General features: G+C 48.0%; 1 protein-coding gene across 1 annotated transcript in view; it reads left to right on the forward strand.

Annotated features, from left to right (window-relative positions):
- The window catches only part of HDGFL2 (HDGF like 2), a 40,025-nt gene extending 20,863 nt beyond the window's left edge, over positions 1-19,162 (forward strand). The window contains exons 6-16 of the mRNA XM_070944647.1: positions 2,287-2,358; positions 2,512-2,680; positions 3,482-3,560; positions 3,744-4,023; positions 4,915-5,006; positions 7,194-7,261; positions 7,646-7,716; positions 14,261-14,362; positions 16,448-16,658; positions 17,796-17,928; positions 18,674-19,162. Of these exons, the coding sequence (XP_070800748.1) occupies positions 2,287-2,358; positions 2,512-2,680; positions 3,482-3,560; positions 3,744-4,023; positions 4,915-5,006; positions 7,194-7,261; positions 7,646-7,716; positions 14,261-14,362; positions 16,448-16,658; positions 17,796-17,928; positions 18,674-18,767 (1,371 nt within the window). The 3' untranslated portion in view covers positions 18,768-19,162. The remainder of the gene's footprint in view (positions 1-2,286; positions 2,359-2,511; positions 2,681-3,481; positions 3,561-3,743; positions 4,024-4,914; positions 5,007-7,193; positions 7,262-7,645; positions 7,717-14,260; positions 14,363-16,447; positions 16,659-17,795; positions 17,929-18,673) is intronic.
- The last annotated feature ends 4,511 nt before the right edge of the window (positions 19,163-23,673 follow it).

Here is a 23,673-nt window from a genome sequence, read left to right on the forward strand (position 1 = left end):
GGAAGATAGTTGATAGATAAATGATGGATGTTAGATATAGGTGACGGATGGATGGAAGATAGATGGATGATAGATAAATGATAGATTGATGGATGATAGATGATGGATGGATGGAAGATAGATGGAAGATAGATGATAGATAATGGATGGATGGATGGAAAATAGATGATAGATAAATGATGGATGGTTGGATGATAGATGATGGATGGATGGAAGATAGATGGAAGATAGATGATAGATAATGGATGGATGGATGGAAAATAGATGATAGATAAATGATGGATGGTTGGATGATAGATGGAAGATAGATGATAGATAATGGATGGATGGATGGAAAATAGATGATAGATAAATGATGGATGGATGGATGATAGATGATAGTGGATGGATGGATGGATGGAAAATAGATGATAGATAAATGATGGATGGATGGATGATAGATATAGGTGATGGATGGATGGAAGATAGATGGATGATAGATAAATGATAGATTGATGGATGATAGTGGATGGATGGATGGATGGAAGATAGATGATAGATAGATGATAGATAGATAGATAGATAGATAGATAGATAGATAGATAGATAGATAGAGAGAGAGAGAGAGAGGGAAAGAAATAGCACTTAGACTTATATACTACTTCACAGTGCTTTGCAGCCCTCTCTAAGTGGTTTATAGAGTCAGCCTTTTGCCCCCAGCAATCTGGGTCCTCATTTTACCAACCTCAGAAGGACGGAAGGCTGAGTCCACCTTGAGCCGGTGAGACTGGAATTGCTGGCAGTCAGCAGTTAACAGAATTAGCCTGCAATACCGCACTCTAACCACTTCGCCACCACAACTCTAGCATAATATGAGTGGGTGCCGTTGTAGTTCCCTCCTCCTTCTCCCCCCCCCCCCACCCCCAGGATTGGAAACATATTTTTTCTCCCTTTTATATAAAAGTCATTCTACTCTTCAGGAGAAATTTCCAGACAGTGAGAGCAATTAATCAGCGGAACAGCTTGCCTCCAGACGACGTGGGGGCTCCATCACTGGAGAAACCAAACTGGAGACATTTTGGGGAGAAACCCCCCTGCAGATGGTGTGGCAAGAGTTGGATACATTCCAACCAGACTCTATTTTTTTTTTTTTTAATTTATTTATTTTGACTGATGTTACTCATTTGGATGAGCAACAAAACATTTCTGACTTAACAAACTTCGGTCCAGTTGACCAGGATTTAAGCTTTGTGAGATATCCATCCTTGGAGCTTTTTAAAGAAGAGGATATCAACTGTTTGTCTGAAATGAAGAGCCTTGGTAGTACAGTGGTCTAAAGCACCCTGTTATTAAGACCAGCTGCCTGCAATTACTGCAGGTTCGAATCTCGCCAAGGCTCAAGGTTGACTCAGCCTTCCATCCTTTCTAAGGTAGGTAAATTGAGGACCCAGTTTATGGGGGCAATAAGCTGACTTTGTATAAATATACAAAAGAATGAAGGCTATTGTTTAACACATTGTAAGCCGTCCTGAGTCTCCGGAGAAGGGCGGCATATAAATCAAAACAAAAAAAAATGGCAGAAGGCAGGGGTGTCAAACTCGAGGCTCGCAGGCTGGATCTGGCCCGTGGGGTGCTTAAATCCGGCTCGCGGGGCAGGCCTGGAAATATTAAAAGGACCGGCCTGCAGTGCATCTGCCAGCCAAAACAGGCTGCATGGCCCTTCTCCCTGCGGCCATTTTTCGGCCTCCTGCACTCTGCTGGCTAAAAACGGGCCGTGTGGAGGCCTCCGTGCGTCCCATTTTTGGCCGGCAAAGTGCTGTGGGAGGGCAAAAATGGGCCACGGGGGGACCTCAGGAGACCTCCGTGCATCCCGTTTTTGGCCAGCAGAGTGCTGCTGGAGGCCGGGGAGGGCAAAATCGAGGTGCAGAGGGGCCACATGCAGCCCGTTTTGGCTGGCAGAGGCACCATAGTTCTCGACTTACGACCATTCACTCAGTGACCATTCAAACTTACGACAGCCCTAAAAAACGCGACCTATAACCCAATGGGGGAAGCCAGATTCGCCGAATGATCTCACGATTCAGCTTAACAGCCGTGGCACAATCAGGTGCCACTTAACCGCCGCCTTGCTTAGTAGCAGAAATTCTGGCCCCCGTTGCGGTCGTAACTCTAGGACTACCTGCATGCTTGAAAGAGGGAACGAACTCTCCCTATGCCCACCCTTGATGTTGAGGGAGGGAGGGAGGGGTGGAAATATTTTGGAACCGAGGGGGGTTTCAATGTCGATTCCCGCGTCTCCCGATGTAGGACTTCACTCCAGAGAAAAAAACGCCTGCCAGAGCTTCGCGACGGGCACCTGCTGGAGGGTGGAAGAAAAAGGTAAGAGGATTTTCCAATCTCTCCCCTAGAGAAATCGATCGATTTTAAGCCCCTCCCTGGCTGGGGAATAAATAGAAGGAAAGGCGAGTGGTTGTCGTAGCAGACGACAATTTGTATTTCTGAAGAGTTTGCTCACTGAGTTTCTGTTAGCAGAAAATCGAATCGGCCTCCGACTCGGAGAGCAAGGCAGACTCCGAGGAGGGAGAGGAGGAAGAGGAGGAGGACAATGACCGAGAGGGCAGCCGGCCGCTCACTCCCAAGTCCGATTCTGACTCCAACTCGGATGAATCCGTCAAGAAGCCTCCCCGGGGCAGGAAGCCTGGTAAGTAGCCCAGGTGGCTGCCAGAGATGAGCTGATCGTGGGTAGTTTTTATCTTGGGCAATGGAGCATCTTCCTTCCTCCCTCCCTCCCTCCCTCCCTCTCTCTTTCTTCACTTCTTCCTTCCTTTGTCCCTCCCTCCCTTTTTCCTTCACTTTTTTCTTTCCTCCCTCCCTCCCTCCACTTTTTTCCTTCCTTCCTTCCTTCCTTCCTTTTTCTTTCTTCATTTCTTCCTTATCCCTCCCTCCCTTCTTCCTCCCTTTTTTCCTTCCTTCCCCCTCCCTTCCTTCTTTTTTCTCCTTCCTTGTTTCCTCCCTCCATCTCCCCTTCCTTCCATCCATCCTTCCTCCCTCCCCTTCTTCCTTCCCCCTTCCTTCACTTTTTTCCATTCTTCCTTCCACCGCTCCTTTCCCCCACCCTCTTTCTCTTTCTTCCTTTCTCCTCCCTTCTCTCTTCCTTCCTTCCCTCCCTCCCTCTTTCTTCCCTTCCCTCCCTCCTTCATTCTTCCCTTCTCCCTCCCTCCCTCCCACCCTCCCTTCCTTTTTCTCCTTCCTTGCTTCCTCCCTCTATCTCCCCTTCCTTCCATCCATCCATCCTTCCTCCCTCCCTTTCTTTCTTCCCCCCCTTCCTTCACTTTCTTCCATTCTTCCTTTCCCCCTCCCTTCCTTCTCCCTTCCTTCCCTCCCTTGTGTGAAGTCTCTCCAGACTAGCCTTCTTCTTTGCCTGGAGGTGGGGATGCCTGGATTCAGAAGGGCTGTACTTCAAGATGCCTCTTTCCAAACTAACCATCTCCCTCCTTCCCAGCTGCCGAAAAGCCTCCCCCCAAGCCCCGGGGCCGGAAACCTAAACCTGAGAGACTTCCCAGCAGCTCCAGCAGTGACAGGTAAGAGACGCAGACTTTGCTTCTCTACCCCCCCCCCCCCCGGACTGGCCAGGAGCTCCATTAGAACAGCACTTTTTACGGGGGGGGGGCGCAAGCTAAGCTTCCGTGCAAACAAACAGCTGAGACTCCCCCCATGCCTTGGACTCTCCCTCCTGTTTTTCCTCTTCTGCCCCCTCCCCGCAGCGACAGCGACGTGGACCGCATCAGCGAGTGGAAACGGCGGGACGAGGAGCGCCGGCGAGAACTGGAGGAGAAGCGGAAGCGCGAGCAGGAGCAGGAGCTGCGCCGGTTGCGGGAACAGGAGCGGGAGGAGAAGGAGCGGAAGCGGGAGAAAGCCGAGAAGGAGGCGGAGGCGGAGGCTGCGGAGAGCGACAGCAGCGTGGACAGCGAAGCCCCCAGGAGGAGCAAGAAGGGGCAGCCCAAGGCAGCCCCCTCTTCCTCGGACTCGGAGGCGGAGAAAGAGGTGAGCTTGAAGGGGCTGGGAGGGGGACGGTCTCCAGGGTCCTGGTCTTAGCCAGAGCTTCAGTTCTGTAGCCGCTGCAGCACAAAAAGGCTCTGGCATGTGGTTGGTGCACATGCCTGTATTTTGAGGGCCAGTAGATCCTCGAATTAGTGTGTTTTAGCGTCACATTAAGGAGGAAAACTGTCTGGGTGACTTTGGGCCTATTGCCAGGAGCCTGAGAGTTCTAGTCCCGCCTTAGGAATGAATGCCCTCTGGGTGACTTTGGACCAATCACTAGGAGCCTGAGGGTTCTAGTCCCGCCTTAGGAATGAAAACCCTCTGGGTGATTTTGGACCAATCACTAGGAGCCTGAGAGTTCTAGTCCCGCCTTAGGAATGAAAACCGTCTGGGTCAGGGGTGGGCAAGTGTGGCTTTTTTACAACCTGTGGACTTCAACTCCCAGAATTCCTGAGCCAACTTGGCTGACCTTTGTTAAGTGAGTTTGCCCCATTTTGTAACCTTTTCTTGCCACAGTTATTCAGTAAATCACTGCAGTTGCTAAGTGAATCACACAGTGGTTAAGTGAATCCGGATCCCCCATTGCCTTTGCTCATCAGAACGTTGCAAAAGGGGACCAGCCTTCTATGCAACCGTCGTTCATATGAACCGGTTGCCAAGCATCCGAATTTTGATCACGTGACCACAGCGAGTGGTCGTAAGTGTGAAAAACAGTCCTAAGTTCCTTTTTTTCAACACCATCGTAACTTTGAACGGTCACTAAATGAACTGCTGCGAGTGGAGGACTGCCTGTGTCTCAGCCCCTGAGAATTTTGGATCAAGTTCAATCTGTCTCTCCTCTAAAGGCTGGAAAAGTTTTTTTGTGACTGCATCTTTTCTCTTTTTCTCCCACAGGTGAAAAAGAAAAAGCAGCCGTCCGCAGACCATTCGAAGAAATCGAATCAAAAGGAGAAGCGAGGCCACGGAGATGAGAAGACACGGAACAGGTGAGGGCCCACGCAGGTTTACTTAACTCTCGACACGTCTATGGAGATTCTCGGTCATCCCAGTCGTGGTTGTCTCAAAGATGCTTTTTTTTTTTCCAAGAGGCAACTGGACTTTCTGGTTTTTCTTTTGAAGACGTTTCACTTGTCATCCAAGAAGCTTTTTCAGCTCTGACTGGATGGTGGGGAAATGGAAGGATTTATATTCATTGCAGGTCATTTGCATCTTTTGAGAGAGTCGTAGAGGCCACTTGGAGGTTTATCTGTGCCCTCAGGGTCACCTGAGTGGTGCAAATAGATGTGGAGCCTCCTTGGAACTACTGAAAGGACTCTGTTGTAGACTGGAGATAGATGATGTCATATCCGTTCCCCTCCGTTGAGAGAAGGCTCTTCAATTTTGACACAGATGGCCTCTTTGACCTCTCTTTCAAACCAGCCGTCCTCTCTGTCTAAAATGTGGACTTTGCTTTCTTCCAAAGAGTGGCCTTTGTCTTTTAAATGCAGATGGACTGCTGAATCTATTCCTAATGGGTTTGTTCTCCTATGTTGTGCCATGTGTTTGTGAAGTGGTTGTTTTGTTTCCCCAATATACAGATCTGCCCATGGCTCCCTGCATTGTACTGTATATAAAGACATTGATCCTTTGCATCCTTTTCAGAGGCCACTTGGAGGTTTGTCTGTGTCTTCAGGGTCACCTGAGTGGTGCAAAGGGGTGTGGAGCCTCCTTGGAACTACTGAAAGGACTCTGTTGTAGACTGGAGATAGATGATGTCCTATCCCTTCCCCTCTGTTGAGAGAGGGCTCTTCAATTTTGACAGGTGGCCTCAATGACTCTCAAAGAATGCAAACAACCAGCTCTCTGCAAGGAATATAAATCCTTCCGTTCCCCACCATCCAGTCAGAGCTGAAGAAGCTTCTTGGATGAGAAGCGAAACGTCTTCAAAGAAAAAAACAAAGTCCAGTTGCCTCTTGGGGAAAAAAAAGCACCTTTGAGACAACCATGGAGAATCTCTGTAGACTTCGAAACTGGTGTCCATTGAACGTTTTTGTTTTAAGCCGCTCTTCTAAATAAGAGCCTTGGTAGTACAGTGATCTAAAGCACCCTGTTATTAAGACCAGCTGCCTGCAATTACTGCAGGTTCGAATCTTGCCAGGCTCAAGGTTGACTCATCCTTCCATCCTTTCTAAGGTAGGTTAAATGAGGACCCAGTTTGTGGGGGCAATAAGCTGTATAAAATATACAAAAGGATGAAGGCTATTGCTTAGCGCATTCTAAGCCGCCCTGAGTCTCCGGAGAAGGGCGGCATATAAATCAAAATTAAATTTTAAAAAAAAATATATGTCCAGTGAGCTCTCTGAATTCAGTCCGTCTGTCTTTGATGCTCCCTGCAATTTGGGGCATCTGTGTTGTGGCCCGCCAGTGGCCTGCACGGATTGTTGCTGTTTCCGAGGAGGAGGAGGCTGGTGTGGGGCCGCGCCAGCAGCCTGTGCAGCCGGCGATCAAGTCGGACAGCGAGGAGGCTGAAGAAGATGTGGTGCCAGAGGGCAGAGATCCAGTCAGGGCCTTCAGAACCTCCAGAGGCTCCTTTAATTGAAGAGGATGAAGAGGAGGAGCCTCTTCTCAATGCACGGGCACGCAGAGCTGCCAAAAGGCAGAAGTGGCTCCTCAGGAGGAGGTATCCTGAGAGTAAGGCTTGGGGCCAATTGGCCACTCCCTTAGCCTATTTAAGGAGGAATGCCGACTGAAGCAATTTGTAGGGAACAACTTTAGTTCATTCTCCTTCGCGTCTGGATTCTCTGCAAATTGCTTCTGGGCTTTCTGCCAACTCCAGTAAAACTCTGACTATCTTATCTGTGCAATTCCGGCAGGCTGTTAAGAACGCTTATTAACAGCCGGCATTTGCTAAAACTGCGTTATTTGAGTAAACTAAGTTTTGTTCGGAGTTTGTGTGTGCTGTGTTCTTTGGGATCCGTAGCTGGGGCAAAACAATCTGGTTGGCAGTTCTGCTGGCAGCAATTCCCACAGAAAGAGGGCGGTTATCTACTTTGGAAGCAAGGGGTCAGAAAGAGCAGAGCTGGGAGCCTGCCAGTTTTCTTCAGCTGCAGGGAAGGCCGGAGCAAATCTGGGATACTTTCATATTTCTCCTCCTTTTTTTTTTTTTTTTTTTTTTTGCTTTTTTCTCTCTGTAGGTCTCTGAAATCCGAACGAGGCAGGAAGAAGTCCGATCTGCCAGAAAGAAAAGTGGAAAAGAAAAAAGGTAAAAGAAAGAAAGAAAGAAAGAAAATAGGAGGAGGGGGTGGGGTTGGCCGAGGGCCTTGAGTATCATTTACTTGGGAGGTGGGGTTGCATGTTGGAGGTCATAGAGATGATGGCGGCCTAGCATCCGTATCGACAGAGGTTGGGCCTTAACAGAACAACAGGTTTGGAAGAGAACTTTAAGGTCTTCAAATCCAACTTCCTACTCAAGCAGGAAAACTCTATAACTTTCTGGGCAAATGGTTGTCCAGTCTCTGTTTGATTGACTGGACCTAGAGCAGGATATATGCCTAGCCAATAAAACGCCCCCGTAGAGGCAGCTGCTGTGGGAATCCCATTCAGGCTGGCAGGGCAGACTTTTAAAACACCCTTCCTCCTGTTGCAGAGCCCACAGTTGAAGAGAAGCTCCAAAAATTGCACAGCGAGATCAAGTTTGCCCTCAAAGTGGACAATCCGGTAAGCTGTTTGGAGCCAGTTTGGTCTAGTGGTTAAGTTGCCAGGCTAGAAACCAGGAGACGGTGAGTTCTAGTCTTGCTTTATGCATGAAAGCCAGCTGGGTGACTTTGGGCCAATCACCAGGAGACAGAGAGTTCTAGTCTTGCTTTATGCATGAAAGCCAGCTGGGTGACTTTGGGCCGGTCACCAGGAGACAGAGAGTTCTAGTCTTGCTTTATGCATGAAAGCCAGCTGGGTGACTTTGGGCCGGTCACCAGGAAACAGAGAGTTCTAGTCTTGCTTTATGCATGAAAGCCAGCTGGGTGACTTTTGGCCAGTAACCAGGAGATGGAGAATTCTAGTCCCGCCCTAGGCTGGATGATTTTGGACGTATTGCCAGGAGACAGTGAATTCTAGTCCCATCTTGGGCAGAAAAGTCAGCTACCTAGTTCTCGGCCAGTTGCTAGGAGAGGGGAGTTCTAGTCCCGCCTTTGGGTTGAAAGCCGACTGGGTAACTTTGGTCCAGCCCCTCCTTCTCAGCGCAACCCACCTCACGGGATTGTTGTTTGCGGGGAAAATAGGAGGAAGGTGTGTTAACGTATGTTTGCTGCCCTGAGTTATGAAGTCAGAAAAATTCTAATAAATTCCAACTGTCGGAAGCTCTCTTTCCTTGCTTTGCGCCCAGTGTCAGGAGCAGGACGATTGAGGCTGACCTCTTCAATGGCATCTTTCTTTGGGCTATTCTTTCTTGCTCCGCTCCATCCAGCAAAGGGTACAGAGGGAAGGAGCATCACTTCCCTGGATCAGACTTCAGATATCTTCCGTATCTGAGTTGGCTAGCCAATCAGCTCATTCACATGAGCTTCAAACCCCCTTCCTCCCATTAGAAATGGGGCAGCTGATATTCGGGGTTCCTTTAAGTCAGTGCTTCTCAATCATGGTGAAATTTAAGATGGGTGGACTTCCAGTCCCAGAATTCCCCAGCCGGCATGCTTTAAGATGGGTGAACTTCAACTCCCAGAATTCTCCAGCCAGAATGCTTTAAGATGGGTGGACTTCCACTCCCAGAATTCTCCAGCCAGCATCCTTTAAGATGGGTGGACTTCCATTCCCAGAATTCCCTAGTCAGCAGGCTTTAAGATGGGTGGACTTCCACTCCCAGAATTCCCTAGTCAGTATGCTTTAACACGGGTGGACTTCAATACCCAGAATTCCCCAGCCAGAATGCTTTAAGATAGGTGGACTTCCATTCCCAGAATTCCCTAGTCAGTATGCTTTAACACGGGTGGACTTCAATACCCAGAATTCCCCAGCCAGAATGCTTTAAGATGGGTGGACTTCCACTCCCAGAATTCCCCAGCCAGCATCCTTTAAGATGGGTGGACTTCCACTCCCAGAATTCTCCAGCCAGAATGCTTTAAGATAGGTGGACTTCCATTCCCAGAATTCCCTAGTCAGTATGCTTTAACACGGGTGGACTTCAATACTCAGAATTCCCCAGCCAGAATGCTTTAAGATGGGTGGACTTCCACTCCCAGAATTCCCCAGCCAGCATCCTTTAAGATGGGTGGACTTCCATTGCCAGAATTCCCTAGTCAGCATCCTTTAAGATGGGTGGACTTCCACTCCCAGAATTCCCTAGTCAGTATGCTTTAACACGGGTGGACTTCAATACCCAGAATTCCCCAGCCAGAATGCTTTAAGATGGGTGGACTTCCACTCCCAGAATTCCCCAGCCAGCATCCTTTAAGATGGGTGGACTTCAATTCCCAGAATTCCCCAGCCAGCATCCTTTAAGATGGGTGGACTTCCACTCCCAGAATTCTCCAGCCAGAATGCTTTAAGATGGGTGGACTTCCACTCCCAGAATTCTCCAGCCAGAATGCTTTAAGATAGGTGGACTTCCATTCCCAGAATTCCCTAGTCAGTATGCTTTAACACGGGTGGACTTCAATACCCAGAATTCCCCAGCCAGAATGCTTTAAGATGGGTGGACTTCCACTCCCAGAATTCCCCAGCCAGCATCCTTTAAGATGGGTGGACTTCCATTCCCAGAATTCCCTAGTCAGCAGGCTTTAAGATGGGTGGACTTCCACTCCCAGAATTCCCCAGTCAGTATGCTTTAACACGGGTGGACTTCAATACCCAGAATTCCCCAGCCAGAATGCTTTAAGATGGGTGGACTTCCACTCCCAGAATTCCCCAGCCAGCATCCTTTAAGATGGGTGGACTTCCATTGCCAGAATTCCCTAGTCAGCATCCTTTAAGATGGGTGGACTTCCACTCCCAGAATTCTCCAGCCAGCATCCTTTAAGATGGGTGGACTTCCATTCCCAGAATTCCCTAGTCAGCAGGCTTTAAGATGGGTGGACTTCCACTCCCAGAATTCCCTAGTCAGTATGCTTTAACACGGGTGGACTTCAATACCCAGAATTCCCCAGCCAGAATGCTTTAAGATAGGTGGACTTCCATTCCCAGAATTCCCTAGTCAGTATGCTTTAACACGGGTGGACTTCAATACCCAGAATTCCCCAGCCAGAATGCTTTAAGATGGGTGGACTTCCACTCCCAGAATTCCCCAGCCAGCATCCTTTAAGATGGGTGGACTTCAATTCCCAGAATTCCCCAGCCAGCATCCTTTAAGATGGGTGGACTTCCACTCCCAGAATTCTCCAGCCAGAATGCTTTAAGATGGGTGGACTTCCATTCCCAGAATTCCCTAGTCAGTATGCTTTAACACGGGTGGACTTCAATACCCAGAATTCCCCAGCCAGAATGCTTTAAGATGGGTGGACTTCCACTCCCAGAATTCCCCAGCCAGCATCCTTTAAGATGGGTGGACTTCCATTGCCAGAATTCCCTAGTCAGCATCCTTTAAGATGGGTGGACTTCCACTCCCAGAATTCCCCAGCCCGCATCCTTTAAGATGGGTGGACTTCCACTCCCAGAATTCTCCAGCCAGAATGCTTTAAGATAGGTGGACTTCCATTCCCAGAATTCCCTAGTCAGTATGCTTTAACACGGGTGGACTTCAATACCCAGAATTCCCCAGCCAGAATGCTTTAAGATGGGTGGACTTCCACTCCCAGAATTCCCCAGCCAGCATCCTTTAAGATGGGTGGACTTTCATTGCCAGAATTCCCTAGTCAGCATCCTTTAAGATGGGTGGACTTCCACTCCCAGAATTCTCCAGCCAGCATCCTTTAAGATGGGTGGACTTCCATTGCCAGAATTCCCCAGTCAGCATCCTTTAAGATGGGTGGACTTCCACTCCCAGAATTCTCCAGCCAGAATGCTTTAAGATGGGTGGACTTCCACTCCCAGAATTCTCCAGCCAGAATGCTTTAAGATAGGTGGACTTCCATTCCCAGAATTCCCTAGTCAGTATGCTTTAACACGGGTGGACTTCAATACCCAGAATTCCCCAGCCAGAATGCTTTAAGATGGGTGGACTTCAATTCCCAGAATTCCCTAGTCAGTATGCTTTAACACGGGTGGACTTCAATACCCAGAATTCCCCAGCCAGAATGCTTTAAGATGGGTGGACTTCCACTCCCAGAATTCCCCAGCCAGCATCCTTTAAGATGGGTGGACTTCAATTCCCAGAATTCCCCAGCCAGCATCCTTTAAGATGGGTGGACTTCCACTCCCAGAATTCTCCAGCCAGAATGCTTTAAGATGGGTGGACTTCCATTCCCAGAATTCCCTAGTCAGTATGCTTTAACACGGGTGGACTTCAATACCCAGAATTCCCCAGCCAGAATGCTTTAAGATGGGTGGACTTCCATTCCCAGAATTCCCTAGTCAGTATGCTTTAACACGGGTGGACTTCAATACCCAGAATTCCCCAGCCAGAATGCTTTAAGATAGGTGGACTTCCATTCCCAGAATTCCCTAGTCAGTATGCTTTAACACGGGTGGACTTCAATACCCAGAATTCCCCAGCCAGAATGCTTTAAGATGGGTGGACTTCCACTCCCAGAATTCCCCAGCCAGCATCCTTTAAGATGGGTGGACTTCCACTCCCAGAATTCTCCAGCCAGAATGCTTTAAGATAGGTGGACTTCCATTCCCAGAATTCCCTAGTCAGTATGCTTTAACACGGGTGGACTTCAATACTCAGAATTCCCCAGCCAGAATGCTTTAAGATGGGTGGACTTCCACTCCCAGAATTCCCCAGCCAGCATCCTTTAAGATGGGTGGACTTCCATTGCCAGAATTCCCTAGTCAGCATCCTTTAAGATGGGTGGACTTCCACTCCCAGAATTCCCTAGTCAGTATGCTTTAACACGGGTGGACTTCAATACCCAGAATTCCCCAGCCAGAATGCTTTAAGATGGGTGGACTTCCACTCCCAGAATTCCCCAGCCAGCATCCTTTAAGATGGGTGGACTTCAATTCCCAGAATTCCCCAGCCAGCATCCTTTAAGATGGGTGGACTTCCACTCCCAGAATTCTCCAGCCAGAATGCTTTAAGATGGGTGGACTTCCACTCCCAGAATTCTCCAGCCAGAATGCTTTAAGATAGGTGGACTTCCATTCCCAGAATTCCCTAGTCAGTATGCTTTAACACGGGTGGACTTCAATACCCAGAATTCCCCAGCCAGAATGCTTTAAGATGGGTGGACTTCCACTCCCAGAATTCCCCAGCCAGCATCCTTTAAGATGGGTGGACTTCCATTCCCAGAATTCCCTAGTCAGCAGGCTTTAAGATGGGTGGACTTCCACTCCCAGAATTCCCCAGTCAGTATGCTTTAACACGGGTGGACTTCAATACCCAGAATTCCCCAGCCAGAATGCTTTAAGATGGGTGGACTTCCACTCCCAGAATTCCCCAGCCAGCATCCTTTAAGATGGGTGGACTTCCATTGCCAGAATTCCCTAGTCAGCATCCTTTAAGATGGGTGGACTTCCACTCCCAGAATTCTCCAGCCAGCATCCTTTAAGATGGGTGGACTTCCATTCCCAGAATTCCCTAGTCAGCAGGCTTTAAGATGGGTGGACTTCCACTCCCAGAATTCCCTAGTCAGTATGCTTTAACACGGGTGGACTTCAATACCCAGAATTCCCCAGCCAGAATGCTTTAAGATAGGTGGACTTCCATTCCCAGAATTCCCTAGTCAGTATGCTTTAACACGGGTGGACTTCAATACCCAGAATTCCCCAGCCAGAATGCTTTAAGATGGGTGGACTTCCACTCCCAGAATTCCCCAGCCAGCATCCTTTAAGATGGGTGGACTTCAATTCCCAGAATTCCCCAGCCAGCATCCTTTAAGATGGGTGGACTTCCACTCCCAGAATTCTCCAGCCAGAATGCTTTAAGATGGGTGGACTTCCATTCCCAGAATTCCCTAGTCAGTATGCTTTAACACGGGTGGACTTCAATACCCAGAATTCCCCAGCCAGAATGCTTTAAGATGGGTGGACTTCCACTCCCAGAATTCCCCAGCCAGCATCCTTTAAGATGGGTGGACTTCCATTGCCAGAATTCCCTAGTCAGCATCCTTTAAGATGGGTGGACTTCCACTCCCAGAATTCCCCAGCCAGCATCCTTTAAGATGGGTGGACTTCCACTCCCAGAATTCTCCAGCCAGAATGCTTTAAGATAGGTGGACTTCCATTCCCAGAATTCCCTAGTCAGTATGCTTTAACACGGGTGGACTTCAATACCCAGAATTCCCCAGCCAGAATGCTTTAAGATGGGTGGACTTCCACTCCCAGAATTCCCCAGCCAGCATCCTTTAAGATGGGTGGACTTTCATTGCCAGAATTCCCTAGTCAGCATCCTTTAAGATGGGTGGACTTCCACTCCCAGAATTCTCCAGCCAGCATCCTTTAAGATGGGTGGACTTCCATTGCCAGAATTCCCCAGTCAGCATCCTTTAAGATGGGTGGACTTCCACTCCCAGAATTCTCCAGCCAGAATGCTTTAAGATGGGTGGACTTCCACTCCCAGAATTCTCCAGCCAGAATGCTTTAAGATAGGTGGACTTCCATTCCCAGAATTCCCTAGTCAGTATGCTTTAACACGGGTGGACTTCAATACCCAGAATTCCCCAGCCAGAATGCTTTAAGATGGGTGGACTTCCACTCCCAGAATTCCCCAGCCAGAATGCTTTAAGATGGGTGGACTTCCACTCCCAGAATTCCCTAGTCAGCATCCTTTAAGATGGGTGGACTTCCACTCCCAGAATTCTCCAGCCAGCATCCTTTAAGATGGGTGGACTTCCATTTCCAGAATTCTGAGAATTGAAGTCCACACCTCTTCAAATCGCCAGGATTGAGAAATATTGCCTTCATACTTGAAGGACACCTGAACATCCAGGTATATTTTTCTGCTTCACGCCCCTCTTTTGATTGACGGCCAGAGTCTCTGTAATCAAGGCTGAAGGATGGCTAATATAGCACGGTTGCCTTGACTCCCTGTGCCCCTCCCTCCCTTCTTTCCCGCAATCTTCATTCGCTGCCAGAAATGCTCTTCCTGGGACTATCAAACCAGTTCAGCCCATCTACCCCCCCCCCCACCCGCCCCGTTAGCTCACCTGATTGTCTCCTTTCCCTTTAGGACATCAAGAGGTGTTTGAGCGCGTTAGAAGAGCTGGGCAGCTTGCAAGTCACTTCACAGATCCTGCAGAAGCACACTGACGTCGTGGCTACTCTGAAAAAGGTACGTGGTACCACAGAGGGTGACAGTGGTAGTGGTGGCTGTTTTCTCTTTCCCTTCCCTTCCCCCCCCCCCCCGCTTGTACAGGTAATCCTCAATTTACAACAGCTCATTTAGTGACGGCACTGAAAAAAGGGATTTGACTACTGTTTTTCACATTTATGACCGTTGCTGCATCTCCATAGTCACGTGATCAAAATTCCAGATGCTTGGCAACTGAATCATATGTACAACGGTTGCAGTCTCCTGGGGTCATATCATCCCCTTTTTGTGACCTTCTGAGGAGCAACGTCAGTGGGGAGACCCGATTCACTTAACAACCGTTGTGACTAAGTTAACAACTGCAACGATTCACTTAACAACTGTGCCCAGAATGGTCGTGAAATGGGGCAAAAGCAAAGGTCTTCCTTTAGCAGCAAAAATTTTGGGCTCAATGGTGGTCATAAGTCGAGGACTACCTGTGCTCTTGCCTCCTCCTACTTTCCCTAAAACAACAACCCTGTGAGGTGGGTAAAATTGAGAGAGAGAGAGACCTTGTCACCATCTGACAAACAAACACCATGGAGAAATTGGATTCACTTAACAACTGTGTTACCAGTTTAACAATTGCAGTGGTTCGCTTAATCACTGTAGCGAGAAAGGTCGTAAAACGGGGCAAAACTCACTTAACACATGTTTCACTTGCATTGTGGTATAAGTCAAGGACTACTTCCCTGCTTCCCGTTGTGAATTTTGAAAATCTGGCAGGGTTCCAAATCCTTTTGTGAGTGACCATTTGCATAGCTCTACGTCCAGATTTATCTTCAGGTTAAGTTTGCACAATTCCAGCTTGATGAATAAGATATTGCATCTTATTCATCTGTTCATCATTAAACATTCGTTAAAGGGGGTTTTGCCCCGTTTTATATTTCTGGCCAAAGTTGTTAACCGAATCGCTACAGTTGTTCAATTAATAATAACATGATGGTTAGTTGAATCTGGCTAGCTTTGAAGATCGCATTCATCTTTCTAAGCGTGGCTTAGAAAGGTCATCCCAAAGGTACTTTTTCCAAAAGGGCAAGTAGAGTTTCTGGGATGGGGGGTGGGGGGGGGTTCTTAGAAAGTCGAGTTGCCTTTTGGAAAATCCTGACCTGGATGACCAAGAATTATAAACCAGTATAAACTGTTCTATCGGTGGCATTTAGCCACAACAAGACTCGCAAAAATGTACCCCAACCTAAAATCTAATTGCTGGAAATACAATCAAGTACAAGGCACCTATTTCCATGTATGGTGGCTTTGCCCAGAAGTTAAAAAATTCTGAATTAAAATACAAAAATGGCTAAAAGAAATTATACACTATAAAATAGAATTTAAACCTGAACTGTTCCTTCTGGGGATTATTAAAGAAAATTATCCTAAAAGGATAAAATATTTAATTATACATATAACTGCAGCAGCTAGGATCGTACTTGCGCAAGCCTGGAAAATGTCCACTATTCCAGCAGACTGTGCAATAATCCAGAAAATTTTCGAATGTGCAGAAATGGACAAACTTACTTTAGAACTAAATAAGACTCAGAATATTACTTAACTTGGGATAATTGGTATCAATGGATAGAAATTAAAAATAAGGTATGTATAGAGCAAAATAAGATATAAAATGTGATTAAATATGTCGATTAAGTAGGAATATGTGGGAATAGTTGAAGAAAGTTAAGAATTAACTACTGTCAGAAAGACGTTGAATTGTATAATTATTATGGATGTATTTTTGTTATAGAGGTATTTTAACTTGTATTTTTGGATTTTAAGTGTTAATAAAGTTTTTTTTTAAAAAAAAAAAAGTCGAGTTGCCTTTTGGAAAATCCTGACCTGGATGACCAAGAATTTCCATAGACATTTATTTGGCTGAGAGATGCTGGCTAGGTCTAGCAAAGCCCACATCAGCTAAAATCACTCTGACCAGAGTGTGTGTAGACTTAAGAAACCATCCTAATTGATGGTGCCTGAAGGGTTCAGATAGCTGCCCTCGTGAGAGCCCTTTGGAGCTGCTGTTCCAGACCTTCCCGGGTTGAACTTTTCTTCTTTTCTTTCGGTCGTCATCAGATTCGACGTTACAAAGCGAACAAGGATGTGATGGGGAAAGCCGCCGAAGTCTACACGTGCCTGAAATCTCGTGTCCTGGGCCCAAAAACTGGGGCCAACCAGAAAGTGCACAGGGCTGAGGTGGAGAAGGAGAAAGACGAAGGGGACAAAGAGAAGGAGAAGTTGCCGGCAGGGGAAACGGAGAACGAACGGAGAGAGGAGGAGAACGCTGGTAAGGCCCTTTGCAGGAGGGAATCAAAATAGCACTTAGACTTACTGTATAGACCGCTTCACAGTGCTTTTAACAGCCCTCTCTAAGCGGTTTACAGAGTCAGCCTCTCTTGCTCCCAACAATCTGGGTCCTCATTTTACCGACCTCAGAAGGATGGAAGGCTGAGTCCACTTCAGCCGGTCAGAATCGAACTGCTGGCAGTGGGCAGAGTCAGCCTGCAATACTGCATTCCCGCCACTGCGCCATGAGATAGAGGGACAAGGAGAGATTGTAGATGGACGGATGGATGGATGGATGGATGGATAGATGGATAGATGGATAGATGGATAGATAGATGATAGGTTGGCTCAGACTTCCATCCTTCTGAGGTGGGTAAAATGAGGACCCAGATAGTTGGGGGCAATATGCTGACTCTGTAAACGGCTAAGAGAGAGCTGTAAAGCACTGTAAAGTGGGATATAAGTCTAAGTGCTATTGCTAATAGCACTTATATACCACTTGACAATTTATTTATTTTATTTATTTTATTCAATTTATATCCCGCCCTTCTCCAAGTGGACTCAGGGCAGTGCACAGCCAGAACTAAAACACATATCAATACAAAATTTAAAATTATTACAAGAATTAAATAACTGTGGCCCAAAAATATAAAACATTGAAAAACTAAAACCCCTTTGACAATTTACAGCTCTCTCTCTCTAAGCGAGTCAGCCTCTTACCCCCAACAATCTGGGTCCTCCTTTTACTGACCCCGGAAGGCTGAGTCAACCTTTAGCCAGTCAGGATCGAGCGGCCGGCAGTCAGCAGAAATAGCCTGCAATACTGCATTCTGCCACTGCGCCACCAGGGCTCCTACATCCAAAGATTTCAGGAAATTCAGGAAATTTCGGGTAGTCAGGCAGTTCTGAAAACTGTGAGTTGGATGGGATTTGCACTGTTCCTTGGAAAAGGAGACGCTGTTGAGCTCCTGGCTTCTCATCTTGGAACATACCCACCCACCCACCCACCCAAAGAGGACCCCCATTCCTGAGAAGCCATCCAAGGCTGCCAAGGGGAGAGAAATCCGGCCATTGGCTTGTGGCCTTCGCTTGCCTAGTTCCTTTTCTCCTGGTGTGAGAAGGTCTCTTCCTCTTCCAGATCTCCCAGCGCCTGTGAATGGGGAATCAGCCGGCCAGAAAGACGAAGGGGGAGCAGAGGACAAAGGCCAAGGGGAAGACTGGACTTCGGGAGATGGCAAGAGGGGGACGTCGCCCGAAGACACCCACAACGAGTAAGTCCGTCTGGGTGGCCAGCAGGCACAGGAGGGAGGGAGGAGGGGAGGGAGGGAGGGAGGAAGATGGAAGGAAGGGTGAGGAGGAAGACAGTGAAGGGAGAAGGAGAGGACAGATAAAGGAAGGGAGGGAAAGAAAAATGGGGGAAGGAAGGAGAAATGGAGGGGAGAGGGAAAGAAGAGGACAGGTAAAGAGGGAGGGGAGAGAGGGAAGGAAAAATGGAAGGAAGGAGAAATGAAGGAGAGGGAAAGGAGAGGACGGATAAAGTGAGGGGAGGAAGGAAGAAATGGAGGGGGGAAGGAAAGGAGTGGAGGGAGAAGGAGAGGACATGTAGAGGGAGGGAGGGAGGAAAGAAGGAAGGGAAGGGAGGAAGAGGGAGGGAAGAAGAAAGATGGAGGGAGGGAAGGAGAAATGGAGGAAGAAAGGAGGGAGGAAGGCATGGAGGGAAGAAGGAAGGAAAAGGAAGGAAGGAGAAATGGAGGAAGAGATGGAAGGAAGGAAAAAGAGGGATGAAAAAGGGAGGGAGGGAGGAAAGGTGGGAAGAAGGAAGGAGAAGGGAAGGAGGGAATATCTTGCAAACTGTTCTTCCCTTCCCCGGCCTCCAAGAGGACCATTCCCAATTTAGGAAGGTGGCCTCTGATCACCGTTTCCCTGCCTTTCCTTCCGCCCTGATCTCTCTCTCTCTCTCTCTCTCTCTCTCTCTCTCTCTCTCCCTCTCTCCTCCCTTCCCTGGGATCTCCGCAGAGCGCAAGACTATCCCGAGACGGACCGGGCAGGGACGGAGCGAGGCACAGTCCAGCCAGAGTCGGACTCGGCGGACGAAGACGAGGAGAGTTGAGGGCGGACGAAAGGCGCCCCTCCCTCATCCCACCCGCGCGAGGAAGTGGCCCCGGATTGTTGCGATGCTGGCGCCCTCCGCCCGGCGTTTCCGCGATGCTTCTCAAAAGCCTCGCAGTAGACGGCGTTCTAGGTCATGTCCTTCCCGAGAACTCTTCCCCCCTCTCTCCTCTCCTCTCCTCTCCTCTCCCCCTCCGCTCCCTTGAGAATGATGAACTTCGGGGGGCAGCCCCACACCCTCACCCCCCCGGTACGTTTGTATTGGCCCCACGTTCCCCTTCCTCTGCGTGTCCCTTTCCCGTCCTCTCCTGCCTCTCGCCTTTAATCTTGTGATTTCCACAGACACGAAATGAATATATAAAGGGTTGTTTTTTAATGAAAAAAAAGAAAAGAAAAGGCCGACGATCTTTGTCCATCCTTCTTTTATTTTTATTTTTTTTCCCCCTCTTTTTCCTCCTCGCTGGGTTGAGGTACGAGAAGAGCAGGGATTCGCAACGGAGCTTAAAACTTCGGAGCTCCACCCTACGGAGCCCCACCTGGTGAAGCAGTGGTGAGAATGCAGTATTGCACGCTGACTCTGCCCACTGCTAGCAGTTCAATCCTGACCGGCGCAAAGTGGACTCAGCCTTCCGTCTTTCTGAGGTCCGCAAAATGAGGACCCAGATCGTTGGGGGCCAGAGGCTGACTCTGTAAACCACTTTGAGAGGACTGTGAAGCGGTATGTAAGTGTGATTGCTTGGGAAGGAAGGAAAGGAAGGAAGGAAGGAAGCCATGGTGGCACAGTTGTTATAATGCAGTATTGCAGGCTGACACTGCCCACTGCCAGGAATTTGATCCTGACCGACTCACGGTTGATTCAGCCTTTCATCTTTCCAAGGTCGGCAAAATGAGGACCCAGACAGTTGGGGCCCATGAGACTGACTCTGTAAATCGCTTAGAGAGGGCTGGAAAGCATTGTGAAGTGGTATATATAAGTCTTAAGTGCTGGTGCTATGTCTATACAGTTGCAAGAAAAAGTATGTGAACCCCTTGGGATTACGTGGAGTTTTGCATGAATTGGTCATAAAATGTGCTCTGAACTTCATCTAAGTCACAACAATAGAAAAACACAGTCTGCTTAAAATAATACTACACAAACATTAGATATTGCCATGGTTTAATGGAAGATAACATGTAAACATTCACAGTGCAGGGAGGAAAAAGTATGTGAGCCCCTAGCCTAATGACTTCTCCAAGAGCTAATTGGAGCCAGGAGTGAGCCAACCTTGACTCCAATCAGTGTGATGATGTTGGATGTGTTGCTGACAGCTGTCCTGCCCTTTAAAAAAACACACCTGTTTTGGGTTTACTGGTTTCAAGAAGCACTGTCTGATGTGAACCATGGCTCGCAGAAAAGAGCTCTCAGAAGACCTACGATCAAGAATTGTTGACTTGCATGAAGCTGGAAAGGTTACAAAAGTATCTCCAAAAGCCTTGATGTTCATGTGTCCACGGTAAGACAGACTGTCTACAAATGGAGAAAGTTTAGCGCTGTTGCTACTCTCCCTAGGCGTGGTCGTCCTGTAAAAATGACAGCAAGAGCACAGCGCAGAATGCTTCACGAGGTAAAGAAGAATCCTAGAGTGTCAGCTAAAGACCTACAGAAATCTCTGGCACACGCTAACATTTTTGTTGACACATCTACAATAAGGAAAACATTAAACAAGAATGGAGTACATGGGAGGACACCACGGAGGAAGCCATTGCTGTCCCCAAAAAATATTGCAGCACGTTTGAAGTTTGCAAAAGAGCACCTGGACGTTCCACAGCACTACTGGCAAAATATACTGTGGACAGATGAAACCAAAATTGAGTTGTTTGGGAAGAACACACAACACTTGTGTGTGGAGAAAAAAAGGCACAGCACACCAACATCAAAACCTCATCCCCACTGTAAAACATGGCAGAGAGAGCATTATGGTTTGGGGCTGCTTTGCTGCCTCAGGGCCCGGACGGATTGTTGTCATTGATGGGAAAATGAATTCCAGAGCTTATCAAGACATTTTGCAGGAAAATCTACGACCATCTGTCCGCCAACTGAAGCTCCGCAGAGGATGGGTGATGCAACAGGACAATGACCCAAAGCATACAAGTAATTCAACAAAAAAAATGGCTTCGACAGCACAGAATACGCCTTCTGGAGTAGCCCAGTCAGAGTCCTGACCTCAACCCGATTGAAATGCTGTGGCATGTCCTTAAGAGAGCGATTCACACCAGACATCCCAAGAATATTACTACACCGAAACAGTTTTGTGAAGAGGAGTGGTCCAAAATTACTCCGGATCGTTGCGCAGGTCTGATCTGCAACTACAGGAAACGTTTGGTGGAGGTTATTGCTGCCAAAGGAGGGTCAACCAGTTATTAAGTCCAAAGGTTCACATACTTTTTCCTCCCTGCACTGTGAATGTTTACATGTTATGTTCCATTAAAGCATGGCAACATCTAATGTTTGTGTAGTATTATTTTAAGCAGACTGTGTTTTTCTATTGTTGTGACTTAGATGAAGTTCAGAGCACGTTTTATGACCAATTCAGGCAAAACTCCACGTAATCCCAAAGGGTTTACATACTTTTTCTTGCAACTGTATCCTGACACCCTGGGGTTGAGGAGGAAGAAAATGACAGTGGGGGTCCTTGATACTCTCTGAGCTTAGTGGTTCTCCTGCGGACGCTTCATGATCCAGCTAGATAACATCATCAGTGCTAGAAGGGAGGGAGGTTTGCGGAGAAGGGGAGGACTGGGGTCCTTGGTGCTCTCCAAATTGGGTTGTTTCCTTGGAGACGTTTCATCGCCCAACTACATAACATCATCAGTTCCAGAAAGGGTGTGTGTGGGTTTTTTGGAGTAGAGAAGCAGCAGCAGCAGAAGAGGAGGACTGTGAGTTCCTTAGTGCTCAGATGTTTCATGACCCAACTAGGTAACATCACTAGTGCTAAAGGGAGTGAAGTTTGTGGGGGGAGGGGTTAGGGAAAGAGAAGGGGAGGGGCCCTGGATGCTCTCTGAGCTTGGTTGTTTCCTTCTAGACATTTCATTGCCCAACTAGAGACCATCATCAGTGCTAGAAGGGAAGTAGGGTTTGCGGAGTGGAGGAGAATGAGAAGGGCAGGAGGAAGAGGAGGCGGAAGGGGAAAGTAAAAGGACTCGGGGGTTCTTGGTGTCCCGAGCTTCATTATTTTCTTGCAGGCATTTCACGACCCAAGTAGGTAACGTCATCAGTGTTAACTGGACATAGTGCTAATGACAGAAAGAAACCACATTTAAAGGTACTCCTTGACTTAACCACTCTAAGGGAGCCTGCCCGTCACGGTCATAAGTAATGACAGTTGTAAATCGGCCAATTCCATTTCATGACCTTTTTGTGGCGGTTTCAAGTGAAGACAGCAGTCGTAAAATGAAACAATTGTTCATTATGGGCCAGTTTTGGCCAAAGCCAGTTTTTTTTGGGGGGGGGGGAACCATCATAAAATGTAGTCATGTGACTGCAGGTTGCTGCCAATAGCTGTAAATGTGGGTCGGTTGCTGAGCTCCCAACATGTCATGTGGCCACGGGGAAATCGACCTTTGAAACCAGGTTGTTAAGTGACTGGTTGTAAGTCGAGGACCGGTATACGCCATTCAGAAAAGCCAAAAAGGCCTAAAATGAAAACAAAAGGAACAGATCTTCCCCCAGCAGTCTCTACTAAGATAAGCAGGGATTTACACCAGACAAACTTCCAAGCAGAAAACAATAGCCTAATCAAGGAACTACCAAGGAGAAAACCACACCCTCGTCTACTCTGGTAGGGCCAATCCCTTCTAGCACTGATGGCGTTACCCAATTTGGTATCAAAACTTCAAGAAAAACTCAGAGGGGGAAATGCTCTATCATTTTAACTTCCTGGCTGAGTTGGGCCCAGTCTTTGGGGGGGCCTTCTTCTGGCCCCCTATGTTTTGTTCGTTAGCAGCGTTTCCCCCGCTCCCTCTGTTTATGGATGATGGAATATTTGGCCTCCTTCTGGACCCCTATGTTTTGTTTGTTAGCAGCGTTTCCCCCGCTCCCTCTGTTTATGGATGATGGAATATTTGGCCTCCTTCTGGCCCCCTATGTTTTGTTCGTTAGCAGCGTTTCCCCCGCTCCCTCTGTTTATGGATGATGGAATATTTGGCCTCCTTCTGGACCCCTATGTTTTGTTTGTTAGCAGCGTTTCCCCCGCTCCCTCTGTTTATGGATGATGGAATATTTGGCCTCCTTCTGGACCCCTATGTTTTGTTCGTTAGCAGTGTTTCCCCCTCTCCCTCTGTTTATGGATGATGCAATATTTCTTTGACGTCTCCCCGCAACTCCTTCGAACCCCTGCAATGTCTGAAGCCTGCAGGTCATAAGAAGGGGGTTGTCCCTGTTGCTAAAAACAAGCTAGGTTGAAGATCAGAGATCAAGAGATTACAGGGAACACCTGCACAGGTAGCCTTCTCTGCAGGTGTTTGGACTCTGGCACAAGAAAGAAGACTGCTATCATGAAGAACGCTTGGACTAAAGGTATTCAGCTGGTTCAGACCAGTTTGGGCAAACCGGTAGCGAAAATTGCGGGTGGGCCCGCCCCAGGTCTATTCTGTCCTGTTTAGGCACGTTTTTGAAGCCGGGTGCATGCACGGAAGGCACACGCGGGGCAAACCGGTGGTAACAAAATGTGAAACCCACCGCTGGCTCGGACCAAACACCAAACCATATCCGGATCTTCTTGCCATGGGTCAGGCCTGACTAATCCACCTGGGGACCTGGTTGGACCCACAAGCTTCCGTGTGGGGCAGGAGATTTGGCGGGTTTTTTTTCAATCAATCTTGCTTATTTTCCTTTTGAAAAACTTCCTCTGACATGAAGAAGTTTGGGG

Source organism: Pituophis catenifer, unplaced genomic scaffold, assembly GCF_029215685.1.
Source record: "Pituophis catenifer annectens isolate HBS135680 unplaced genomic scaffold, rPitCat1.0.hap2 SCAF_1, whole genome shotgun sequence".
In the NCBI taxonomy this organism is placed as follows: Eukaryota; Metazoa; Chordata; class Lepidosauria; order Squamata; family Colubridae; genus Pituophis; species Pituophis catenifer.